The sequence below is a fragment of the Empidonax traillii genome, unplaced genomic scaffold (genome assembly GCF_003031625.1).
Source record: "Empidonax traillii isolate 1590-97213 ecotype Southwest subspecies unplaced genomic scaffold, ASM303162v1 scaffold15:size5535645, whole genome shotgun sequence".
In the NCBI taxonomy this organism is placed as follows: Eukaryota; Metazoa; Chordata; class Aves; order Passeriformes; family Tyrannidae; genus Empidonax; species Empidonax traillii.
This window is the reverse complement of record NW_020955208.1, coordinates 4,556,696-4,581,067: the sequence shown is the minus strand read 5'-3', so window position 1 is coordinate 4,581,067 and position 24,372 is coordinate 4,556,696. Positions and strand designations below refer to the sequence as shown.

The 24,372-nt window shown below is 43.3% G+C and overlaps 1 protein-coding gene across 1 annotated transcript; it reads left to right on the top strand.

Moving 5' to 3' along the window:
- Positions 1-411: 411 nt before the first annotated feature.
- Positions 412-24,248, top strand: NRDC (nardilysin convertase). Its single transcript, XM_027894212.1, has 31 exons — positions 412-773; positions 4,258-4,585; positions 4,774-4,855; positions 5,385-5,538; positions 6,627-6,700; positions 8,094-8,189; positions 9,093-9,215; positions 10,611-10,668; positions 11,298-11,371; positions 11,559-11,628; positions 12,014-12,091; positions 12,525-12,645; positions 12,725-12,783; positions 13,347-13,401; positions 14,065-14,169; positions 14,441-14,564; positions 15,116-15,202; positions 15,789-15,908; positions 16,559-16,610; positions 17,506-17,656; positions 18,699-18,826; positions 19,137-19,299; positions 20,093-20,124; positions 20,400-20,538; positions 20,964-21,011; positions 21,323-21,375; positions 21,991-22,074; positions 22,994-23,084; positions 23,379-23,495; positions 23,727-23,816; positions 24,034-24,248. The coding sequence occupies exons 1-31, from the start codon at positions 427-429 to the stop codon at positions 24,226-24,228; spliced, it is 3,498 nt and encodes a 1,165-aa protein (XP_027750013.1). The 5' UTR covers positions 412-426; the 3' UTR covers positions 24,229-24,248.
- Positions 24,249-24,372: the final 124 nt, after the last annotated feature.

Below are 24,372 nucleotides of genomic sequence, written 5' to 3'. Positions count from 1 at the left end.
CCCGACCGTCCGCACCCGGCGCTCTCTGAGCCGAGCCGAGCCGAGCCCCATACCCGGCCTGGGTCAGCTGATTAGTCCTACCAGAGTGAGCGACAGCGGGTCGGACCAATCGGTGAAGGCAATGAGAGTAGGTGGCCACCTCCCACCAGCTGCTCTCGGGCTATTCCAACACCAGAGCAGGGGGGAGCCAACTCAGCCGGCGGGCGGGTGCATTCGTGGGAACGCGACGGCGCAGCAAGCACCCCCCACCGCCTGCCTCCGTCCTCCCACCTCGCCCTCGCCGCTCTGCTTTCTCCGCGCTCTGTGCCCGATTCCTGAACGGGGTTCATGTGTTCCCCCCCACCCCCTCCTCTCCCCCCTCCGTGGTTTCCCTCACCCGCTGACGCTGGGCAGCCGCCCCCACGCCAATCGGCGCGCGCCGCGGCCATGCGCGTGCGCATTGTGGCGGCCGCCCTCGCTCGGAGCGGGCGGGCGGCGGCCGGGGGTGCCCGCGGGCGGGCGGGGGGCGGGCGCCCGGCTCGGGCCGTTGTGCGGCCGCTGTGGGGCAGCGGCTCCGCCGCCGCCGCCGCCATGCCCGGCAGGAACAAGGCGACGTGCGGCTACGGCAGCCCCGAGCTGGCCGTGGGACAGCAGCAGGCCGCGGAGGGCGGCCGCGACGCCGGGGGCCGCTCGCCTCACGGGGACGAGGAAGAGGAGCGCGGGGCGGGCGGGCCCGGCCACAACCTGGGCGACCCCGACATCGTCAAGTCCCCCAGTGACCCCAAGCAGTACCGGTGAGGGCGGCGGGGGAGGCGGGGAAGGACGGGGCTCGGTGGGGCAGGCCGTGGTGTGTCCCGTGTCCCGGGCCCCGCTGGGCCTCGGGCTGGTCCCGCTGCCCGGGGAGCTGGGGCCTGTCTGGTTAAAGGACGGGGGGGTTCACCGTGTACTCCTGCCGGGGATGGGCTGTGCGGGAGCGGGGTTGGCGCTGACACAGGCCTGGAGCATCGGCTCCCGTGCGGGGAGGGGGGGAGGGGGGGCAGTTCTCCAGGCACAGCAATTCCCGATTAATTGTTAGTTCGCAGCCCCTCGCCGAAAGCGTTCAGCTGAATTGCAAAGTGGAGATAAGTATTTTCAGAGCAGATCCCAACTTTAAAACAACCTCTAAAACTCTTCCTGTTTGAGACGAGCTTCCAGGTTTTAACACAGACATATCTGCAAGTTGAGGCAAAGTGCTTTTAGGCTGCCGTTTTGCTTGTGTTGTTATTTGAATGTATCCGAGTAATACCCCAGGAAGTGATGAAAAGGATCACCTTCCCTGAGCACTGTCCACAGCGTCCATGGCCCAGACACAGCGAGGGACTGGGATAAGAACTCCAGCAGAGATTGAGCTCTTTGGATGCTGTAAAACAGTTTATTCTTGAAGGGACACTGATAACTTCTTCCTGTTATGCAGATGATGATCCAGCCCCTGTTAAAGCTGCCTTTTTTTTTTTTTTTTTTTTTTTAAAATCTTTGCTTTTCCTGATGTCTAATCTGTGCAGCCAGTGGAGGATATGCTGCCTGAGCCAGGAACCGAGTTTTGGATTTGCAGTGACATTGGTTGACAGTGAAATTCCCTGCTGGCTGCCTGAAGAGGACTTATGCCCATTGGCTTAGGGAGAAACTTGCTCCCTCCCTTCTTGCCCTACTTCCTTGCTGCTTCCTCTGAATCGCTGCCTGCCTCTCCCGATGGCATTCTTGCTCAGTGCTACTTTGTGGCAGACTGTCTTCCTGCAAAACTCACAGCTACAGACGCTGTCAGCTCAGGGAACTTCTGCCTTTGCTATCTGAAGCAGCACACTGGTGAATGAAGCTTGGGAAATCCATTGACAGGTGTCACTATCCTTTTTGAGGCTCAGGAACCTTCTCTGCACATAGAGAATTGGAGCATGGCTTTGCTTCTAAGACAAGGGTGACATCAGCCTTAACTTAGTGAAAAATGTCATATTTTACCTCCTCAGATACAGTGATCACAAAAACCAAAAGAGCTCCGACAGAGATTGCAGGATGTATCTTCAGTAGTGAAATTGTTGGGACAAAATAATCATCATAATGAGAGTTGGGTTTGCTTGTTAGAGCTGTAACTGGGGAGTTGTATTTACCAGAAATGTATGTTTTATTTAAATTCATCCATATATACAATTTCATGGACTTGTATTGCTTGTAATTTGGGAAATTACAACATTTCTCAGTGTTTACCATATACTGGTATGTATTTAAATCTTAACTTCTGAACAATTGTCATTAATATAAGAAAAATTGTTGTATGAGAACAATCCTGTTTGAACTTACCCAGGATGTTTAAAGAGTGCTTTTAAGAATTTGGATTTTATTTTATATTTAAGCCTTATTTGCATCAGTGCCTGTATAGTCCTTCAAAAAAGCAATTGGACTGTGCTTGCCTCTATTTCTACCTTATGTGATTGTATTTTTTGTACTGTGTTTTGCATACCAATGGACACTTATGTATTGGTTACATTTGTCCTTTTCCATTGGACTGAAACATGGAAAAAGTAAAGAACACCTGTGCCAGTGGTGCCTCTGCTCAGTATGACCTAAATTGCTCTAGATTCTCCTGGAGTGAAATCTGAGAGCCTCCACCAGCAGCTGGGTCGGTCCTGTCCTTGCTGCTGGTGCTTTCTGTCCTGTGTGCAACACCCACAAGCCTCCAGATGAGTAATGTCAAATTAGGGTAATCTGCTCCCTGAGCTTAAAGGGGGTGTGTGGAAAGGATCAACAGGAGCTACTGGATACACCTGGCTGAGCAGCTTTGTGGCACTCTGTTCCTCTGGGAGAACAGCCCCATTCTGTTCTCTGTGTGACTGATCCCCTGCCAGGCCGGTGTTCTCTGTGGGAGAACCTGAGGAGGAGAGTTGTTGTGGAGGAGAAGGAGATGCTGATTGTGCTGGGAGATGCTGCAGCCTTAGCTTGTCACTGTCTGGGGCACTGTACACTCTGAGGTGCTCAGAATGTACAGTGTATCTTTTAGGCCCCTTTGTGCAACAAGGAGTGTGAGATGTGGATGTGATGGAAAGGGTTACAACCAGGCTTTTAGGATGTATGGAGGATTAACTTTGCTCCCAGACATTATCATGGGTGTGCATTATCTGTGCCTCCTGCGGGTGAGCAGAGCACCTCTGCAGGTCACACACTCTGTGCTGGGGTTTGGACGAGCCAGAGAGCGCTCGTGCCTTGGATTGGAGCAGATTTGTCCTGCTCAGCAGTCCTGCAGCAACCTGAGTGTGTTCCTGCTGGCCCAGAGCAAGCGCCGTCACTTCCCCTTGGAGACTGCTCGTGATTCATGAAGTTTACACAACTATTAAACATTTGTTCATTAGCTTTTTTGCACAGACTCGGTAGTCAAAGAGCTGTAGTAGTCTACATTGCAGAGTTCTAATTTGACATAAACTCGGGGGCTGGACTAGATGGCCTCAAAAGGCCCCTTTCAAAACAAACTAGTCTGTGATTCTGTGCTCTGTAACTCAGATTTTTCTGGGAGTGTGGGATGTGACCATGGGTTTGTTTTATTCTAGTTGGATTTTTTTTTATTTGTTTGTTTTGCTGGGTTTACAAGTTTTTGTTTTGTGGTTTGTTTTGGTTGGTTTTTTTTGATTGGTTGGGTTTTTTTCTGGATCAGATATGACTTGTCTACATCATTTAGTTCAGAGAACTCCTTCTTGCTTCTTGCTAGTAACCCAGCCAACCCCCTGTGACTGGTTTTATGGAGCCTGCAGAGGAGCTCTCTAATTTCTAACCCATGCCTGCTACGTCTGTGGACCCCATTTAATACAAACATTGATGACATCAAATCAAATGGAATCTCTGGGGCCTACTTAGAGGCAAAGACTAAGATCTTTATTCTGTCATGCAATATTTGTTTCTCAGAACCTGACAAGCATAGCAGACTATTGAAGTTTGGGTTTGCCTGTTCTGAGTACATGAAGTGAGTGCTAGTAGCTGAAATGTTTCACAAAGAAAGAAAGAAAGAAAAATGGGGAGAAGGGCTGCTGCTGCTGCCCTGAACTACTGCTCATTGTTACAGCTGTTGAACAACAGAAGAGTTTTTTTATTTTCCTGCTATAAAACTGGTCACAGTCTTAGCTACCTTTAGATTTTCATTAGGAAATCACTCTCAGTTAAAGAGCACAGAACTATTGTAGGAAATTATGACATTTTCGTGATTCTGAAAGTTCAGATTTAGGAGATTACCATATTCATTGTAAATAATTATTCTTTCAGGTATATCAAACTGCAGAATGGCTTATGTGCACTTTTGATTTCCGATTTGAATTACTTGGACGGTGCCCCAACATCTTCAGAGGAGGAGGAGGAGGAGGAGGACAATGATGATGAGGAGGAATCTGAAGAGGGAAGTGATGAATGTGATGACTCCGGAGCTGAGATCGAAGATGGTAGAGAAGGTTTTGATGATGAGGACTGTGATGAGGGGGATGAGAGTGAGGACAGTAATGGAGATAATGAGGATTTCAATGGTTCTGATGACAGTGAATTAGAAGAGCTGACTGAAAAGGAAGAGACAAGAAAGAGAGGCTGTTCAGAAAAACAGGTACGTACTTAAAGCTATAGACTGAAAAAATATATTGTGAACTTTCCTGAGGTCTGAAGCCTTATGATTAGGCATTCAGACTAGACCTTTTTATTGTGCCTGTCCTGATTGATTTGTTTTATGCTACTGTCATTTTCCTAAAGTGTTCCTTGAAGCCATTTTTACTGAGAGTGTTGTATTTTCTCTAGTCTGCAGCAGCCCTCTGTGTTGCTGTTGGCAGCTTCTCTGATCCTGAAGATCTGCCTGGATTAGCACACTTCCTGGAACACAGTATGTATCTGCTCCTATTTCATCTTCCCCAGCTCCAGTGTTAAATGAGTGCTGTGTAGCTCAGGATGTCTGTAGGATTTAATATTATATATAATTTCCTAGTTTGGCCATTGGAGAATTTATTTTCGTGAGTGTGTGATTTTATAAAAATACATTAGCCATGCATTAGCTTATACAAAGATCCTTTGTTATCCATTCAAACTTAGACAAAGCATGTTACCCATGGCTTTATAAACCAGGCTGGAACTACAGACCTTTATCTCCCTAATCAAAGGTGATGGATTAGGAATGTGGCACATGAAGTTTCTGCCCAGATATGTCACAAAATACTGTCCTTGCCTGACTGAGGCCAGGAAGGCACAGTTAGAGGCAGAGTACAGCATTTCCTTGGCACATTTCACAGGCTGTTGGTGTTTGGTAGTTACCCTCCGTGTGCGAGCTGTGGGTCAGCTGAGGAGGGCTTGCCATAGCTGCAGTTAGGAACAACCAATTAATGTCATGTGGGTAAGGTTGCTGATTTTTGTTGCAGTGGTTTTCATGGGCAGTTTGAAGTACCCAGACGAGAACGGGTTCGATGCCTTCCTGAAGAAACACGGGGGTGGTGACAATGCTTCGACCGACTGCGAGCGGACCGTCTTCCAGTTTGATGTGCAGAGGAAGTACTTCAAAGAAGCCCTGGACAGGTAACTTTATATAAATGGTGATTAGGTGTTCGTTAATGTTTGTATGTGCCTCAGGAGCTTGGGTGTAGTTTTCAGTTCTTCATTTTGGGGTGATCGAGGCTGTTGGTGAGCTTCCACAGGTGCCTGCACTACAGCAGTGGTACAGCATATGTGGAAATACTATTTCCCATATTCTGTTGCTGTTTTTTGAGGTAATGCTGGTGTAACCACTCTGGGATTATGTAGAATCCGTGTGTTAAGTCTCAATGCATACAGCTTTTTGATTGTTTTGGCACCCTTAAACTAGTAGCATTGATGGCAGAAGAAATGTTATGCAATGTGACAACTGATCAGAGGGGAAGTGCTCCCAGAATCCCAGTGACTCATCCTTTGAAATATCTGTCCTGATTAGAGTTACTATTTTTTCGTGTTTTGTTAGTTTGTTTCCAAGTGTAATCCGTGGGGATGGGTGGGATGGCAGCCTTGAAAGTAACGTTACAATGTGTGCCTGACAAGGAGACATTTACCCCGAGCCAGGTTATTCACTGCTGTATGTATCTTTTGTCAGAAAGTGTTTAACTTGCTCTTCTGTGCTGTGGGATATGTTGAGACAGCAGAGCTCCACATGGTTTTCTTGGCATGGTTTCCTTCAGTGAGAGGAATTACTTATTCATGGGGGCACAGCTGAGTGTTCTTGATGCCGTAAAATATCTCAAGGGGAGAGCAGACTCCACTGCAAATTTACTGTGATCAAAAAACATTCCTGTGATGACGCCAAGAGCAAGCGTCTGCACATTTTACCAAGTACTATTTAAATTTATTGTTTTATTATTTAACTGGTGTGATCGTTATTAGAGTGTGAAGGCAGATAATCCTGCACCCATTAGTGTCGTATTCCTACTGTATCCAACCAATTCAGTCCCACTCTGTGGAGCCTGGAAACCCTTTGGTTCTTCATGGGCTTTTACCTTTCTTTAAGACAGTACAGTCAAGAAGTAAGATGAGCAACTTTATAAACCTAAACAGAAGATGTTGAGTTTAATTGCTGGGGGTTTTGCCCTAGCCTAATAGACACTGAAGAAAAGTATATGAATTTTTCTGTTCCATAGGTGGGCACAGTTCTTTATTCACCCACTAATGATCAGGGATGCAATAGATAGAGAAGTGGAGGCTGTAGACAGTGGTAAGTAAGAGAAACTTCTCCTGTCTTCCTTTTCTTAAAACCTACTTTGTAACACTATTTACTGGTTTCTATGTTGCACTGCCCTTCTGAGCACCTCAGTTCACCTAACTTGTCAGAGAGGTTAAACTCTTCAGCTGAAGTTTTGTGGGCATCAGTGGCTGTCAGAGGAGAAAGACTGAATGTAGTGCCATCACTGTGAGAGTTTACCCTCTCATTTCTTGATCTAGAAATTAATAATTTGAAGTGGTTTGGCAGTAACTGGCAGGGCAGTTGCATGAGCATTTGGATGCTCTGCATTGAACAACGTGCCTTCAGCTCCAGCACAGCCCCAGTGCTCTCTACAATCCTATGTGGAGTTAATACAATAAGTTGAGGTGATTTTACTTATCTCCTTGTTCTGATGCCTGAATAACTACAAAATCGCTTCCCAGGAGGAAATTAAACCAGGCAGAGGAGTGAGTAGAGTGTTGACTTTTTCATATGTGATGAATACTCCCAGACTGCCTATGGAACTTCACTGTTTTAGGGAAAAAAGTGTTATTGGCAGGTATGCCAACTGGTTCAACTGTTTATTCCAAGTCATCTTCTTCATCTGTCTTCTGGCGAGGAAAAATGGGCAATTTGATCTGTAGTGTAAACAAGGACCTGCCTTTGAGTTAAGGTGTGGTTCTTCAACAGCTCAAGCCAATTTACACCTTCATGGTGCCAAACCTGTCCTTCCCTTGCCCTGACACTGGTAAATGTGCTGTCCAGTGAATGGTGTCAGCTCCTGAACTGCCTGCAGGATAACCCAGCCAGAAGAATTAGTGTTCACCTCTGCTCTGCGTGTTCCTTATTACCAGCAAAAACAGCAACAGGAAAATGCAGTTCAGGAGGGTGAATTCTTGATTTTGGCAGAGTCCCGTATTTAGATTAGTGTAAACTGATAGGAAAACTGCATTTTTGGAAACGATCTTGCTCAGTTTTCAGTTTATTTCATTATCAGGCTGGAGGTTGTTCTGTGTGATGCATCGTAGGAGCATGTAAAGGTTTGTAATTGTTCTCTGGCTCTTGCTGCAAGGCCTGATCTTGTATAATATTTCTGGCCTTTTGTCCCCATTGGATTTAACATATCCAGAGCATTCAGATAGGAAAAGCTGGGGCTTTACATGCTCTTCCTTCTTATCCCTTTATTTCTTCTCAGCAATGAGCTGCATTTTTCCTCTTACAGTCATTACTGCTAGCAAGTCCTGTTTTTAGCCCATTTCACTACTTTATCATCCATTAAAACAAATTCCAGGCTGCATCCCTGGGGTGTATCTCCTCATCAGTTTGGCTGGGATTTTTGCTTTGTTTGGGGGGAACATGACCTCAAATGTTGATGCATGTCACTGCAAATTCTTTAAATTAACAGAGTATCAACTAGCAAGGCCCTCTGATGCCAACAGAAAAGAGATGTTATTTGGGAGTCTTGCCAGGCCTGGACATCCTATGAAGAAATTTTTTTGGGGTAAGTCTTGTATTCATGTTATGAAGTGGTGATAACACTTAAACTTTTAACCACTTAAAAGTTTGAGTGGTTAAATGCACTAACATGAACTGTCTTATCACAGCAAACACTAGCCTTGCTCAGATGTATTAGAGCAATTATCCATTTTACAGTAAAATGGTTGGGAATAAAAGCAGCTGTCTCCTTTTTAAGATGCTTTTCATTCTGATGCTGCTTTTTGCTGATGTTAAAGCTGGGTTGCTCGAGGTGTGTAATCATGTAACTTTCTGTTAACATAAAGGTGGTGCTCTCTGAGTCATCTGCATCTTGCTTAGGCTTGGTTTTTCACTATTACAATTTTCTGGAAAGAGAAATTATTTCTGGATATGTGTCTAAGGAGGCTTTACAGAATAAGTAATTCACTGTTGAACTTGCAGAAGTTAAACCTTCACAGCCATGTGAGGAGAACAGAGGGGAAATATGTCCTTCCTCTCTGGGATAATACAGTCCCAGCTCCCTCACCCTCATGCTGGTGTGTGTGTAAATTGCTGTGTGATGGGTATTAGAGTTGGCCAGCTTTGAAATGTAGATAATTTTTATAAATCTCCATACTGACATGCACTGAACATCGTTATTTCCCCCTCTTTTTCCCTCTGCGAGTTCCATTGTTGAGGGAATAGCTGGCAACAACCAGGGGGTGATCTGATAATGCAAGAGGACTCTGTCCTTCCTTGCCATGGAAATACCAACTGTCTTTACAGTAAGAACTAGAAATTGGAAGGTAGTGAATTGCAGTTAACATTCCTTTAACTCCAGATTTCTACTAGGTATTTTTACTGTGCTTTACCATGACTCAGGGGGGAAAATGAGTTCTTGATATGTCTGGTGTTGGATAACTAACTACATACCTTTTAATGTTTCCAGGTAATGCAGATACACTCAAACATGAGCCCAAAATGAAAAATATTGACACCTACACCAGACTGAGGGAATTCTGGCAGCGCCATTACTCTGCTCACTACATGACTTTAGTTGTCCAGTCTAAAGGTAACTTCAGCTGCTCCTTAACAAACAGACTCATTGCTGCTGCCTTTGTAGTGCTTTTGGAACCAGCTCAGCTGTAGCCCAAGCTGTTCTAGTGGATTGTCCAGTCCTGCAGAGGGTATTTATATGCAGATTTTAGCCTGATTTCCAAATGAAACAAGCCTTGAGCAGTTGTGCTGTGTTATTGTCATCCTGCCACTTCTTGGGAGTCGTTTAACTGAGGGTTTTGAATAGTTCCACATTTAAACCCAAGGTAAAATCTCAACGATGGTGTTTCAAAAATAATCTTGTAGCAGTGAAGAGTCAGATCAGTTAAATTAATTAGTGCTGCTTATTTCTCTACCATCAATAGTAAACCTCCACAGTAAGTGATGAGAGACTGAGACTCTGTCTTCCAGTTGTCTTGTTTCTCTAGGAGGAATAGAGATTCTCATTTTTTCCACCACAGACTGACAAACTCTATGCAAATGGATTTGAGTTTCCTTTCAGCAAAGAACTTCAGACCTGTGGGTTTTTGCTGCTGAGAATAGAAGAATTTCTGAGAAGTTATTCAAGTTAGGCTTGTGCTTAGGGAGAGGTTTTGTTGAATGCTAAAACTGATTGCAATTCCCATCTGTAAAATGGGGATGATGATAATAATAGAGGTGGGATTTCTTTTCTTCTCCTTTGCTTTTTATTTTCTGTCTAGACAGCAAACTACTTAGGGCATTGATGAATAATCATTAACCTAGTGATGGACTGCAGTGTTTCTTCTGTTGGTTGGGAGGAAAATGGTGGTTACTGATAACCAGTTGGGTCAACTTTGTATTTTTGTTAAAACAAACTGTGAATCCTCCCCATATCCCATCCAGACTTTTTTATTGCTGTTGACCATATGCAGCATCACTTTGGGAATTCAGATTGCTTCCTTAAACAAGCAATTTTTCCAAGTTTTTATTTTAAACCCCCTTAAACTTCTGGTTATTGACTCAGTTCTTCTAAAAAAGAGGATGGGGAGAAGAGAACCTTAGCACTGCAGGGCTGCATTTGAGTGGGAAAATTGCTGTGTATAATCTGGAGAGTGGTTGAATGAGTTGCAAGTACTGGTGATTTTGTAGATCCCTAAGGCAGTAATTCCTCTTCACTGTCACTCCAGACATCACTGAACTTTAAATGCCAGTTGTATCAGCCTGGGATTTCAGCATTATCTACAAACCCAAAGCTGTGACCACGGATACAGCCCAGTGAATATTAAGAATTGACTCAAACCAACAGCTTTGAAGTTTATGATTTAGAACTTTGCAATTTTCAAACACACTGACTTGCAGCCTCTTTAAAATAACTGAACTGGTGAGATAAGATAATTTGTCTCAGATCTTCAGGAAATTGCATTTCTATCTTTCTTTTTTCTCTTCTTAGAAACGCTGGATACACTGGAAAAGTGGGTGACAGAAATCTTCTCTGAGATCCCAAATAAGTAAGATTCTTATGATGCATAAACACAATACAGATGATAAAATTATCTGTTCTTAAAATGACATTAGAAAAAAATCCCTTACTGGAGAAACTAAGAAAATTACTATTTGTTAATTAACATTCTTATCTGGGAAAAAGAAAAAAAAGAGGCAACTTTGTAAATTAAAGACCAGGGATAGTTGTTCCAGGAAGACTTTGTCTCTGCTTAACAAATATTTAGGCTGTGAGCTGTATGGTGCTAACCTGAAGCAGTGTTTGCTTAATATGTGCTGATACCTTGATTTGATGGTAAGGCATTCAAACCTAGATTATCATTTCACATTGCTTATCTTTGCTTTGTGTCAAAAATGATTCGAAGCAAAATTGATTAACACCATATCTGGAATTTCAGTGCCATCCTTGGGGTGGCAAAGGGTTAGAAGTTAATCTTTTTTTTTTTTAATGTGCTGTCTAAAAGAGGGGATTCTGGGAAAACTTTCCTAACTTGAAAAGCATTTGATTTCCCCTTGCTTAAGGGCCATTTTCAGGCTCTCGGGTGTCCTGTCAGGGCTGTGGTGCTTGTGCCTTTGAATATCTCAGTGCAGCCTTGAATCCCTGCCAGTAACATCACCCTTCCATTTTGCTTTGAAGTGGTTTACCCAAACCCAGCTTTGGCCACCTGACTCAGCCCTTCGACACCCCAGAATTCCACAAGCTTTACAGAGGTAAGTTCAAATAGATTTAAATGGTTTGAATACCTGACTTCAGATTTTCTCTGGGTGATCCAGATACTTTATATAATAGTTCTGTGTGGGTTTGAATATCTTTTAAGTATTCTTTCTGCATTGTGTAAAGTTTTTTATCTCTGTCTACTCGTATATATTTATATTCAATCCATTTATTTGTGTTCAGTTGTTCCAATCAGGAAAGTTCATTCATTGACCATCACTTGGGCACTTCCCCCACAAGAACAGTATTACAGGTATGCTGGTGCTGCATTTTACTTCTACTGTGTTTATGCTGCGAATAATTTATTGACTTACCAACAAACCAAATAATCTCATTTACTTGTGTAACACATTACTTTGATTCAGCTGGGGGGGGCATTTTAAAAATGAATTAAACTGATGCAGATAGAATGGAATTTGCACATGGCTGATTTTAACATCATTCCTCACTGACTCAGATCAGTCATTATGTTCTGAACTCTCACATTTTTAGCTTATTATCCTAATGCTGCCTGAAAATGCAAAACTTGCCATGAAGAAAGAGACAGTGCATATTTTAGTCATTAGCCTGGTGATTTGAATTCATTCTGGGAAATGTGTTACCTCCTGGCATCTAATCTCCTTCAAACTTTATTTTAGGGTGAAACCTCTTCATTATATTTCCTGGCTGGTGGGACATGAAGGCAAAGGCAGTGTTCTGTCTTTCCTTAGGAAAAAGTATGTATTTTTAAAGCATGGTTATTAAATGCTTTGCTATCATTAAAATATAGATTAAACTCTATTTTGATTATATATATATATATATGTATTTTCTATAGATATAAAAGCAACCTTTTTGTGCATCAGCGTTTTGTAGTGGTATTCTGTGAGTTGACAATAGACTCAAGTAAAAAATGTTTGGGTTTTTGTCTGTAATCCGTGGTTCAGCATTATCTATGACTGATCTTTGAGATCTCCAGAAGGTAGCTTAGCTTTTTCACTGTTTTTCCAAAATTCTGTATCCTGAGGTTCACATCTTTCTGATGAAGATCTTTGTGTGAAGTGCAGATGGAATTCAAACCACTGCAGTAAAGCTATGATAGGCTAGTTGTAACTAAGCTCAAATAAAGCTGAAATGATTAATTAATAAGTACCTTTAACTCTTCCATAGATTCTGGGCTCTTGCATTATATGGAGGAAATGGTGAGACAGGATTTGAACAGAACTCCACTTACTCCATCTTCAGCATCTCTGTGACCCTGACTGATGAAGGGTACAAGCACTTCTATGAGGTATGGTTTTACTGCAGCTTGATTTTCTAACTGTTCTCCTGATGGCTGGGAAAATGACCCCATTCCCTTCTGTCTGCAGGTGGCCCACGTTGTATTTCAGTATGTGAAGATGCTGCAGAAGAGGGGGCCAGATAAAAGGCAAGTGTTTGCCACCACCTCAGATATTTGTGACATTGTCCTTCTCCACTCATCTGCTATTTGTAGTGTTTGCACTTTAGACTTACTAGAGCATAAACATCAGTACTAAAGCTTGTCCTTGGGGGAAATATGTCAGTTTTAAAGTTTAGGAAGGAATTTTCTAAATGTTTATGCTCATTTCTTGGTACTTTTAGTTTGACTTTCTGTGATCTGATTTCTGATGTTAATTAGCTGAACTGCACCAGGTTAGGAGCCACATCTGTGGAAGTCAGGACTGTGGTGTTCTGATGTAAACCTTTATGTTTATTTGGTATCAGATTTTGACTCTTTATAGTTAACTCTCTTCCTTATTGGAAAACAGCCAGTTGAGAAAGGCCATTTTGGATTGAAGGAAATTACATTTAATACAGGCTTCTGTGTCTTGTACTTGAATGAGTCACTGAACTCATCCTTAATGCCTTTCCTAGAAAACTGTTGTTTTTTTTTTTTTTTATTTTATTCTTGATAAATGTTATGGAACCGTGAAGAAAACCCACTTTTATTCTCTTCTTCCTCCTTTGCAGAGTATGGGAAGAAATACAGAAGATTGAAGCTAATGAATTTCACTACCAGGAACAGGTATTTATCCAGTTTTGTGTTGATGTAGATAAACCATGAAAAGGATTTAGTTTTCATTTTGAAACACATTTTCAAAGTTCTGTTCAACCAGAAATAAATTGTGCACTTAATGAGGCTGTATTTTGCAAAAAGAATGTGTATTGTAGGCAGAGAAGTGTTGTGACTTTTTCCCTAACAAAATGAACTCTTGCTTTTTCATTCCCTACCTGCTAAGTAGGTTCTCTCTCAATTTTAGTCATTAGGCCCTTGTGTGGGAAGTTCTGTGCCCATTAATAGTGCTCTGCAGATTGTTTGGGGCTTTTCAATATTTTTTCCTAATTTCTCTTTTTTTAAGCTGTAATCTTGAAGAAGAGAACACAGTTTAGACAGTTTGAAGCAAGGAGTGCATTCTTCTGGGTCTTTAACCTAGCAGATTCCACGACTGTAAACTGCATAATCCAGGTTTTTTCCTACCAAGATGATGTGTCTGATTCTCAAAGGAGATGGAGCATTAGATACAGTTATGAAATACATTTAATTCAATTACTGAAACTAAATGCCAAAACAAGCACAGCATCCGACTCGTGCTCAACATCCCTGACTGCTCAAGCTCTTCTCAGCACAGCAAATTGGTATTTTGCTTTTCTAATTATGTGACAGATAGCTTTATTTATTTGCTTACAGACAGATCCTGTTGACTATGTGGAAAGCCTCTGTGAGAACATGCAGTTGTTTCAGAAGGAGGATTTTCTGACAGGAGACCAGCTCTTGTTTGAGTACAAGCCTGAGGTAAATATGCTTTGAACTCTGATTATATGTTTTGATGTAAGGAAAATACAGGCATACTGTGTAATACAGGCATGTGTATAGGCATTTGTAATTAAGCATAGTGCAGGCACAGGTTATGTGTTAATTGAAACACTTTTTTGGATTCAGAAAGCAAATCTGTTTGGTAAGCTTGTTATGTTCTTGTTCTTCCTGCGTTTCTACTGAGAAGTCTTTTCTGGGTCAGGCAGAGCCAGAGTTGCATTTGAACTGCAGTATTGTCTTGAACTTGCAGATCATTGCTGCTGCCCTGGAGCAGCTCAGCCCTCAGAGAGCCAACCTGGTTTTGTTGTCTGCTGCCAACGAAGGCCAGTGTCACCTCAGAGAGAAGTGGTTTGGGACACAGTACAGCGTGGAAGGTAAAACAGCAGCAGAAGCTCAGGCGGTGCCTGATCCGTGCAGTGCAGACAGTAAAAGGGTGACAACACAACATACACGTGCGTGGAAGCAGGGAAATGACTCCTCAGTGCTTTGCTGAGCCCACCATCAGTCAAATATTCTGTGCCACTCAAAAATCGTTCTTTGTTTGGTGGCAGTTGACTCCCACTCCCCAGTCTGCAGTTGTTTTTGGAGGCAGAGGTCCCAGTGAGCCCTCCAAGCCCTCCACTTGGCTGCCACTCAGGTCCTGAACAGGGGAAAGAGCCCCAACAGAGAAGCACAGGGTGTGGTGGTAGCTGGGTTACTAATGCAGGCAGCCTTGGTTTGCTTTTTAACGGGACTGGTTTGGTCCTGCTCCAGAAGATCTTGTAGGAATGGATTTAGAAGGAGTCATGATGAGCCAGGTGACATTAAGAAACTCCTATCATATTGCAAATCTTCGTGGAGACAGCAAAGAGATGGGATGACTGGCTTAGGAAATAGGATATCGTTGCCTGCTTGTTGAACTGAATGCATTTCTTGGTTTTGATAGATATTGACAAGTACTGGAGTGATTTATGGGCCAGTGACTTTGAGTTAAATCAGGATTTACACCTTCCAGAAGAAAACAAATACATAGGTAAGGCACCTGAGCATGAATGAAGTCTTCCCTAATAATTTGAGAATTTGCTGTGGTTTAGAAATAATCTTAATTTCCATCTGAACATCACCTTGGTTTTCCAAATTAAAAAAACATGATCACTCTGTTCACATGGATTTTATTTCATATTCTTTTGTTTATAAGCCCGAGAATGAGAGTTTTTCTAAGGTATAAACTTGCAGATGATATATCCATAACAGCAGGCCTTGAGAGTTAACAAAGAGCTCCAGATACCTTAGAAGAGCAGTTTTATTTGTTAGATCCTGCTGGTTTGGAAAGCATCTAAATACCATCTGCCTTTGTTGCCAAAACCAAATGAAATGAAACCCAGAACTTGTGTCATGGATGGAATGAAGTATCACCACTCCTGCACTGCTTCTGAGCCTCTTTTCTGGTGTGGAACTGAAAAAAAGTATTCTTTGAGTCCAGGAAAGCATTATCACAAATAATTAAGAAAACTGGAGGGGAAAAGGGTATTTTTTTTATAATTTCTAAGACTTGGGTGCATTTTTGGTTGTGTTTGAAACCCACTAACCCACTTTGGTTTGGTTTTTCTTTTTGTTAGCCACCGACTTTGCTTTGAAAGTTGCTGACTGCCCTGAGACAGAATATCCAGTCAAAACACTCAGCACACAACAAGGCTGTCTCTGGTACAGAAAGGATGATAAATTCAAAATCCCAAAAGGTAAATGCCTGAGGGCTTGCTGAATAGCAAGTCCCTGTTTTTACCAGCTGGAATTTATTCGAAGGCAAATCACCATTTAAACTAAGTGCTTGCTGTCAGCTCTTCCATGGTCCTTTTGATATGTTTATTAGCTACAATAAAAGAGAAGCAGGTAAAGTGTCTGCCGCAAAAGAACCCTGCTGATAGCTCAGGTTGAAAAGTGGAATCGCTGAAATACACTGACTGTGAACAGGATTGGGCAGACAGAATGTGAGGCTGAGACAAGGGCTTGAGAAGGAAGGAACGCATGGAAGTAAATATAATATTAAAATATAGCCTGCATCTGAGACCAGTGTAAATATATTGCTGCTTTCAAGCAGAATGTCACAGTTTTTAGTGTCTCTTAAACAGAAGTTTTATGGAGTTTTTATACTGGTCATGCCACATTGAGTTAGTGTTCTGCAAAGCACAGCTTGTTTTCCTAATATCTGGTATTTTTAAGGGAAGATTTTTGAAGTGAGAAAGAGGAGACATTTAATGATGACAGTATTTAAGAAAAAAAATTCTTACAGCTGAATGACTGTTTTCATTAGACTCAAATACATTTGGCTTTAGAAAGCTGTCACTTTTTATTACACAGTTGCTCATTTAAGTTTCTTTTTCCACCCCAGGTTATGTTCGATTCCATCTGATCTCTCCATTGATACAGCAATCCGCAGAGAAGTGAGGATTATATTATTTATGCTTATCTTGCAGAGTTACTAAATTACCATACCTAGTGAAAAAACGTGAAGAGACATTAATTTTAAGCAGGAATAGAATAAGGTGTCCTTTTCTCATGTTCTTACAGTTTCCTTGTGCTTTTATCTGCGGTTTGGTGAGGGTGGTTCTGCAGCAGATCCTGTGGGCCAGGCAGACCTGGACTGCAGCTCTGTGTGTGCTGCACTCCGCTGGTCTCAGGCTGCCACTGCCATTTGGAACCCATTTCACAGTGCTTTTGGCATAAGCCTGCCAAGACCTGCACAATTTATATTTTGGGAAAGCCTTTGTAAATCTGTTTTCATGGGGCTCTGTTAGTCTGAGCTTTGAATTGGAATCCAGGCATTAGCAAAAACCTGGGAGCAGGGACTGCAGTTTCCGTGTTGTGTAGCCTGATTTGCTGTAGACTATTATTTTGTTATCTTGAGAGACAAAAAAATCACCTCATTACTCAAGTCTGCAGCATAACTGAGTCCATCTGCCCCCCCATTCCTTTACACAAAGTACAGTAATTTGATTTTCTGTGATTATTCAGTGTTTTGAGCATTGGCACATTACAATGTGCATTCCTACCTTGAAGAAATCTTAAATCTTTTGAAGCTGGAATCTTAGACATTGCAAAGAACAGTTGAATGTCCAGATAATTTTTAAGTAGTGCTATGTGCTTTCTGGACAAAGGGAAACCTGCATTTTGTTTCTGGGTTTATTTAAAACATCTTTTTGAATCTCATTTTTCTCAAGTATCCATTTATGTTGGAGAACTCATTGTATGTACCATCAAACTCGTTGGGCTTGACTTTTATCTTTATTCCACTCTTTATTTCTTCCTTATTAACTCTCTGCCCTCTTCTCCCTGCAGCATAGTTTTGTTTGATACATTTGTGAACATCCTTTCCCACAACCTTGGAGAACCAGCCTACGAAGCAGACGTGGCTCAGCTGGAATACAAGCTGGTGGCTGGAGAGTATGGCTTAGTCATCAGGGTGAAAGGCTTCAATCACAAACTACCTGTAAGTTCTGCTCATCTTCTCAATACTTTTATGCCTTCTGCTTTGCAGTGTGTTTGCATTTTCTCTGAGCAGCTGGAGCTTGGAATGCTTAGATGGGGTATTTTAAATAGCAAAACTTGTGTCTCTGTTAGGGATGATGCAGCAGATGTGCTGCTTTTTCTTGTGCTTACGTGTATAAATTCACACAAGCTCAAATTACTGATCTTTGGCTGACTTAAGAGAAATCTTCCTTTAATTAATGACTGTATCTCCATTAACACTTTTAACAGCTTTTCTTAGAAAAAGAGCTTTGAGTCTTCCACATGCTCAGAGAGTTTTAGAGCCTCTCCATCTCCAAGCTGTGGTTGTTTGCTGTCTGAGAAGGGTGTCTGAAAATAGGTTTTGTTTACAATTTGACTTGGGAGATCCGGCTTCTGAACACACTCATTTAGGGTGCAGATTTTCTTTGTTGGCTTACTAAGAGGATTGGGGGATCCCTGTTCCCATGCCCTAAATGCTGACCATTAGGTAAGACGTAGGAGGATGTAGTGGTTGAGAGGAGACAACCACCAAATTTGATTGCAAGAGCTTGACTGGAGCTTTAATAAGACTGTCAATGCTCTGTTGGACCTGTTAATGTGAGGTTTAACAGAAAAAGCCAAATAGGCAAACAGCAGGGACTGAATATTCTCTTTTTTAATCCTGAATGTGTCTCTGTTGTGCTCGTCAGCTGTCAAAGGAAAAACAGGAATATCGATTGCAGAAATATTGGAGTGAGTTCCAGGCTATGTGTGTTCCAATGGAATGTGGAAACTGCTATTGATTTGGGATATTGAGCTTATTCACTGTGTAAAAATGCTGTCCTTCTGAAAGTGCCTGTCATTTGGGATAGAACTGTTTAGTGAAGAACATCTGGCAGAATTGAGGAATGTGCTTTAGTAACAGTGGGTGTCTCTTATATTGACCAAATAAGGATGATTTTATATTATTATGTAGGATAAAGTTGAAATTGCTTCTTAAAAAAAAAACCAAGAAGCCTCAACTTAAAATCTTTCTTTTACAGCTTCTATTTCAGCTCATCATTGATTACCTGTCTGACTTCAGCTTTACTCCAGCAGTTTTTGAAATGATAACAGAGCAGCTGAAGAAAACATACTACAACATCCTCATCAAACCTGAGACTCTGGCCAAGTGAGTTCTGGGAGAGGGCAGACAGTGGCTGCACAGCAAGTGTTGAGGCTGAGCTGAAGAGTTCAGCAATCTGTGCTCACAGGGGTTTCCTTGTAGCTCCGGGAGTGTGTCACACACGGGGCCAGGTTGGACACCCAGGGAGCTGCTGTTCTAAGTGACCTGGAGCCAGCAGCGGGCGCTGAGGGAGGGCACAGCCAGCCCGTGGGCTCCTGGGGACCCTCTCCATGTCTGACCCTCGGTCAGAAATGGGCTCTCTGGCCTCAAGCAGCTCCTGACGTGCCGTGGTTCTGTTGTCCTTCCCGCCCTGCAGGGACGTGCGTCTGCTGATCCTGGAGCACGGCCGCTGGTCCATGATCGACAAGTACCAGACGCTGATGAACGGCCTCTCCATCGACTCTCTCTCCAACTTCGTCAGGGCTTTCAAGTCCCAGCTCTTTGTGGAGGGTCTCGTCCAAGGGAACTTCACGAGCAGAGTAAGCAGAGCAGCTGTGCCCTCACTGGTGCTTAGAATGTGCTGTAACGTGCTCACCTCACCCCCAGCTGGTTGCTGCTCCTCTCCTGACAGTCTGGAGTCTTGTGGGGACAGGGCAGTTTCTCCTCTAGCACTCCAGGAGTGCTTGTATGGAGGGGCCAGGGGGCAGTCCACAGTTGTCAGCTCGAACAGAAGTTTCCAGGAATTTGGGTTTAAATTGTATAGAGGGAAAAACATAGTAGATGTGTGCCTGTAAACTGTTTCTCCTATTGCCACCATTTTTTATATTTTTTGGTGTATGGATATATTTGCTATTGAGAAGTTTCCACAGTGGTTCCCCAGGAAGAGGCTTCCCTCAAAGTGCATTTATCCTGGAAATTAGATTGTGCCTGCACAGTTTGGGCAAACTTCACTGAGTTCCAGTCATCGTCATTCTTGACCTGCAGCATTCACTGAAGGCTTCTACCCTGGGCCTAGGGCACACACAGGCCTGTCAGGCTTTATGAAACAGGCTGGAATGGGGCTTAGCTCCCTGTATCCAGTGGCATTGTGTGCCAGTGGATGGCATGGGAGAGAAACCTGCAATTACAGTTTATGCCAGGAGGTTTGTCACAGCTGGTGGTGTTTGTCCTTGAGCTGCTCAAAGCCTCCTAAAGAAAATCTGCTGATTTCTTTTGGGAGGTCGGATTCCTGTAGTGTTTCCTTCCCTGAAGTGCTGCACTGGGGCGTGAGGTTGTAAATTGGGGTAATAATTCTCTCCTAAATAAAATTTATGTTTTTGTTTTCTCCCCTAGGAAGCAAAGGATTTTCTGAATTATGTTGTTCAGTGAGTATCTCTTGACTCTTGAATTGCTTATTATGTGGAAACTATAATCAAGATTCTTTTCTGGAGGAAGGAGTGATGTAGAAACTCCCTTCTTCCCTCCAGTATTTGTGGGAAGTGACTGTTGACCTCCCACAAATGGCAGTTTAAGCAGACATAGTTCTGCTTTGGGGAAGGGGAAGATGAGGTCAGACCAAGTGTGGAAGTATCTGAGTGTTATGTTGGTTTTGGCCAAGATGTGAGTGGTGTTTGACACTTTGCTGTTTGTGCTCCCTCAGAAAACTCCAGTTCGCTCCCCTGGCCCATCCCTGCCCTGTCCAGTTCCGGGTGGTGGATTTGCCAAATACCCACCTGCTGTGTAAGGTGAAAACCCTCAACAAAGGTGATGCCAACTCCGAGGTGACAGTGTATTACCAGGTAAGGTGTGCTGGGGCTGTGCTGGCCCATTCTCTCTGGCAGCTGCAGGCAGGGGTTACAGAGGGGACACAGACACCTGCTGTCAGCACAGGCCCTTCCCCTCAGGCCAAACCCAGGTGGGCTCTCACAGTGTGTGGGGTTCCCTGAAAGCAGCAGCTTCCTCTCCCAGGCTGTGCCTGTGCCCATAGCTGGGGTAGTGCTAGGTTAGTGCTGTGGTGACTTCCTGGTGTCCCCACCTCTGATCTCATGGGCTGGGCCCCTCCCCTCTCTCCTGAGGCCCTGGGGAAAATCAGAATTTCCCACTTGTCCTTGCTGTCACTCAGTGCTGCAGTTCAGGCTGAGGTGTCTGGCACAGCTGTCACCTTGGCCTGAGCTATGGCATTTAAATTCATGAAATCATCCTAAATTCTTTATTTTCTTTCTAGTCAGGTGCCAGGAACCTGAGGGAATACACCCTTATGGAGCTGCTTGTGGTAAGTCAGTGTTTATGTCTCCTAACTCTTCCCTGAAAACAGTCCTTGGAGCCAAGGCCATGGGGCTAAAAGGTCCCAAGGGGACAGTGTGTACCTATTGCTGCCTCTGGCTGAGCTCTGAATGTTTGGGTTGGGGTCCCAAACTGCAGTGATGGCACTGTTCTCTGAGCTACCACCCCCCGTGCTGAGCCCTCTCAGTTCAGTGGCTGTGGCTGCACAGGCAGCACTTGTTGTGCTGTGGGTTCCGTGGGGAGCCCACGAGGGGCTCCAGGGGAGCGTCACTTCTGCTCTAACACTTTGTGCTGTTCCAGATGCACATGGAGGAGCCTTGCTTTGACTTCCTGAGAACCAAGCAGACCCTCGGGTGAGTTCACTGGGGAGGAATCCTCCTGCACCTCCTCCTATGCTCCTGCTTTTGCTGTTCCCAAGTATTTTATTTTTACTCTAGAAATCCTCCCTGCACAATGGCTAATTCCTGAATTATTGTAATGAAAACAGCAACATAAACACCTCAAAAACAAGAGCATCCATCAGTACAAGATGCAAGCCAAGTTGCTTCTGGTTCCTGTAAGAATTGCATTTATTACCAGTGGCTTAACTTGGAATTATTCAGCGTAAAGTTGTTCCTTCCACTTCCACAATCAGCCTCCCCTTCCCCAGGGCTGTTTTCACAATGGTTCTGTGGTGCAGAGCAGCCTCCCTGGAGGCACCCTACTACCTCAGGGAACTGGAACAGGCTTTTCACAGCTATAGCTCTGTCACTCTGCTTGAATTAAGTTTGCAGGAACACAAATACTCTGCCAAGCTTAATAGGATTTCCTAAAGATGGGAAAACACTGAAGTGCAGTGATGCAGAAAATTTAGATTTGAGATTTTTCTATCAAAAGAACCAACGTTATTTTAACTTGTAGCGTGTCCTGTAAATGAAAAGTTAATTGTGCTTGTGGAATGACTTTATTGTTTCATCTTTTCTTTTAAGCTACCACGTGTACCCCACCTGCAGGAACACTTCTGGGATCCTTGGCTTCTCTGTCACAGTAGCAACCCAGGCAACTAAATACAAGTAAGTGCTCTGTGGTGAATGTTCATCAGTCCCAGCCCTGGGAGTCACACCTGCTCCCATTTCAGAGCTGGCCTGTTCCAGGCCAGGGAGGGTTTTCTTAATTCTATGAGGGGAGTTAGGTCAGAGCCCAAAGGCAGTGTCAGAAGGGACACTACTGACACTTACAGCTGACACTTACAGCATCCTCAAAAACCAACACCTGAATAAAGGAATAGCCTTAAGGTTCTGAAAACTGCAGCAGTCCTGACTTGAATAGGGAAAAGTAATCCCAAGACTCAGTAAAATATCCCACTGCCCTTTGGAAGCCATCCTGCCAGGACAGCTCAAATCCTGTAAATCCTGCATTAGCTGTTCTTGTGGCTCACTTTCAGCAGACACAGCACTATTATGGTTTTGCTGAAAGCTGGGGTGAATTAGAGGTATTTGACCTGCCAGAGGTGAAGGGTTATTTGGAAGTTATGCAACTTGTGAAAAATAATGCTGTGTCAGTGGAAGTTTAATTAGCACAGAGGATGCTGCCTCTAATTCCATTGTTGAGATCTGTGTCATCGGGGAAGGTTTTAATGTGTCAGAGACTCAGGATCCATCACACCCCATGGTTTTTCTTTTTTTAGTCCTAATCCCATGAACCATAACTATGTGCAGGCTCAGGGCTGCAGTTGGGGACACCACACCTCTGGCTGCCTGGTCACCTGAAGCCCCTGTTTGAGCAATACTTAATACAGCAAAAAAAAAAAATCAGAGTATTGGATTTATTCCCTGATACTGGGGAAAACTGAGCATGTGTGAGTTTTTCAAGAGACAAGGGAAGAGAACCTGTCCCAAACTTTCCCCTACTGATCTGCTACTTTACCCCCCGGGATTGTTTTGTTGTTGGTATTTTTCTTTTTCCTAATTTAATTATTTAACTCTCTTTTAGTTCTGAACTGGTAGACAGGAAAATAGAGGAGTTTCTTTCTTGCTTTGAAGAGAAAATCAAGGATTTAACTGAAGAGGCTTTTAACACCCAGGTAAAACTTTTATCTTGAAAAGCTCTTCTTTGAGCTGCAAGATTCAGTTACAACTATCTGGCAATTTTCTGAGGTTTTCTGGACAAAGGCCTCACTTATAAATCCTGCCTCTTTCTCTGTTCTGCAGTTGTTCTCTAAACATTCATTCTCTGGCCATTTACATTCAAGTTCGAAACAAATGAACGACCTTGTTAATGTCATTTGGCTTCTCTTCCAACTGCAGTGAATGTGATGGTAAATGAAGGTAGTTTTCAAACCTTTTGAAACAAATGGTTTGGTCTTTTTCCAATGTAGGTTACAGCTCTGATAAAACTGAAGGAATGTGAAGACTCCCACCTTGGAGAAGAAGTGGACAGGAACTGGAATGAAGTGGTGACCCAGCAGTACCTGTTTGACAGGCTGGCCCGTGAGGTGGGTGCTCATAGTTGTGTTAAGTGATGCCAAATGGAACACAAAAAGCAGGTTTCAAATGCAAAGGTTAAATTGTGTTTATGCTGCTGTGACACACAGATTCTAAAACTGCATGTTAGTTTGAAAAGGTTCTTCTAGCCAATAGGATAGAGTTGGTAAATAAAGCATTTTTATGTTTAAAATTACCTGAATCACCACTGTGCTACTCAAACCTTATTGCTGTGGTTTCAGATTGAAGCTCTCAAGTCTGTTACACAATCAGACCTGGTCAGCTGGTTCCAAGCTCACAGAAGCAACCAGAGGAAAGTGCTCAGTGTACACGTGAGTGTTTGTCAGCTCTGTGCTGCCAACTTCTGGAAGGCCAAACTGTGACAATTTCAGAGTGAGGGTGTGGGAGGGAAGATCTGTAATATAACTTTTACTATGGTGGTTATCCACATTTTCTACGTTTCCAATTATTTGAATTGCATTTCAGTATCTGAATTTAATTTGAACATTGAATGAGATCCGAATTTTTCTTTCGGTAACTTTTTTCCAGGTGATTGGATATGGAAAACACGAAGGGGACTCAGAGGTTACAGCTGTCTCAGGACAGAATTCTTCATCTGGTGAAATACCTCATCTTACTTTATTGCCCCCCTCTTCTTTGATGAGTGATGTTACTTCCATCAAGGACATCAAAGCCTACACATCAACTCTGAATGTTCTCCCTTACCATAAAATATTAAAATAAAACTGACATCGTGCCCTGCACTGCTGTGTAATACAGGTGCTTTCTGCAACTTCAAACATTACAAACCTGTTTTTATTAAACCAGGCCTGTAGTGGTAGCTGGGATGAAGATGCCCATTCAGAAACTTTCCTCAAGTAAGTTTCC

Excerpts from the sequence above, each read along its gene's own strand:
- NRDC (XM_027894212.1), top strand. The coding sequence starts at position 427 with ATGCGCGTGCGCATTGTGGCGGCCGCCCTCGCTCGGAGCGGGCGGGCG. Across the intron at positions 19,300-20,092 it reads AAGGGAACTTCACGAGCAGA|GAAGCAAAGGATTTTCTGAA; the intron begins GTAAGCAGAGCA and ends TTTCTCCCCTAG. Across the intron at positions 22,075-22,993 it reads ACCCAGGCAACTAAATACAA|TTCTGAACTGGTAGACAGGA; the intron begins GTAAGTGCTCTG and ends ACTCTCTTTTAG.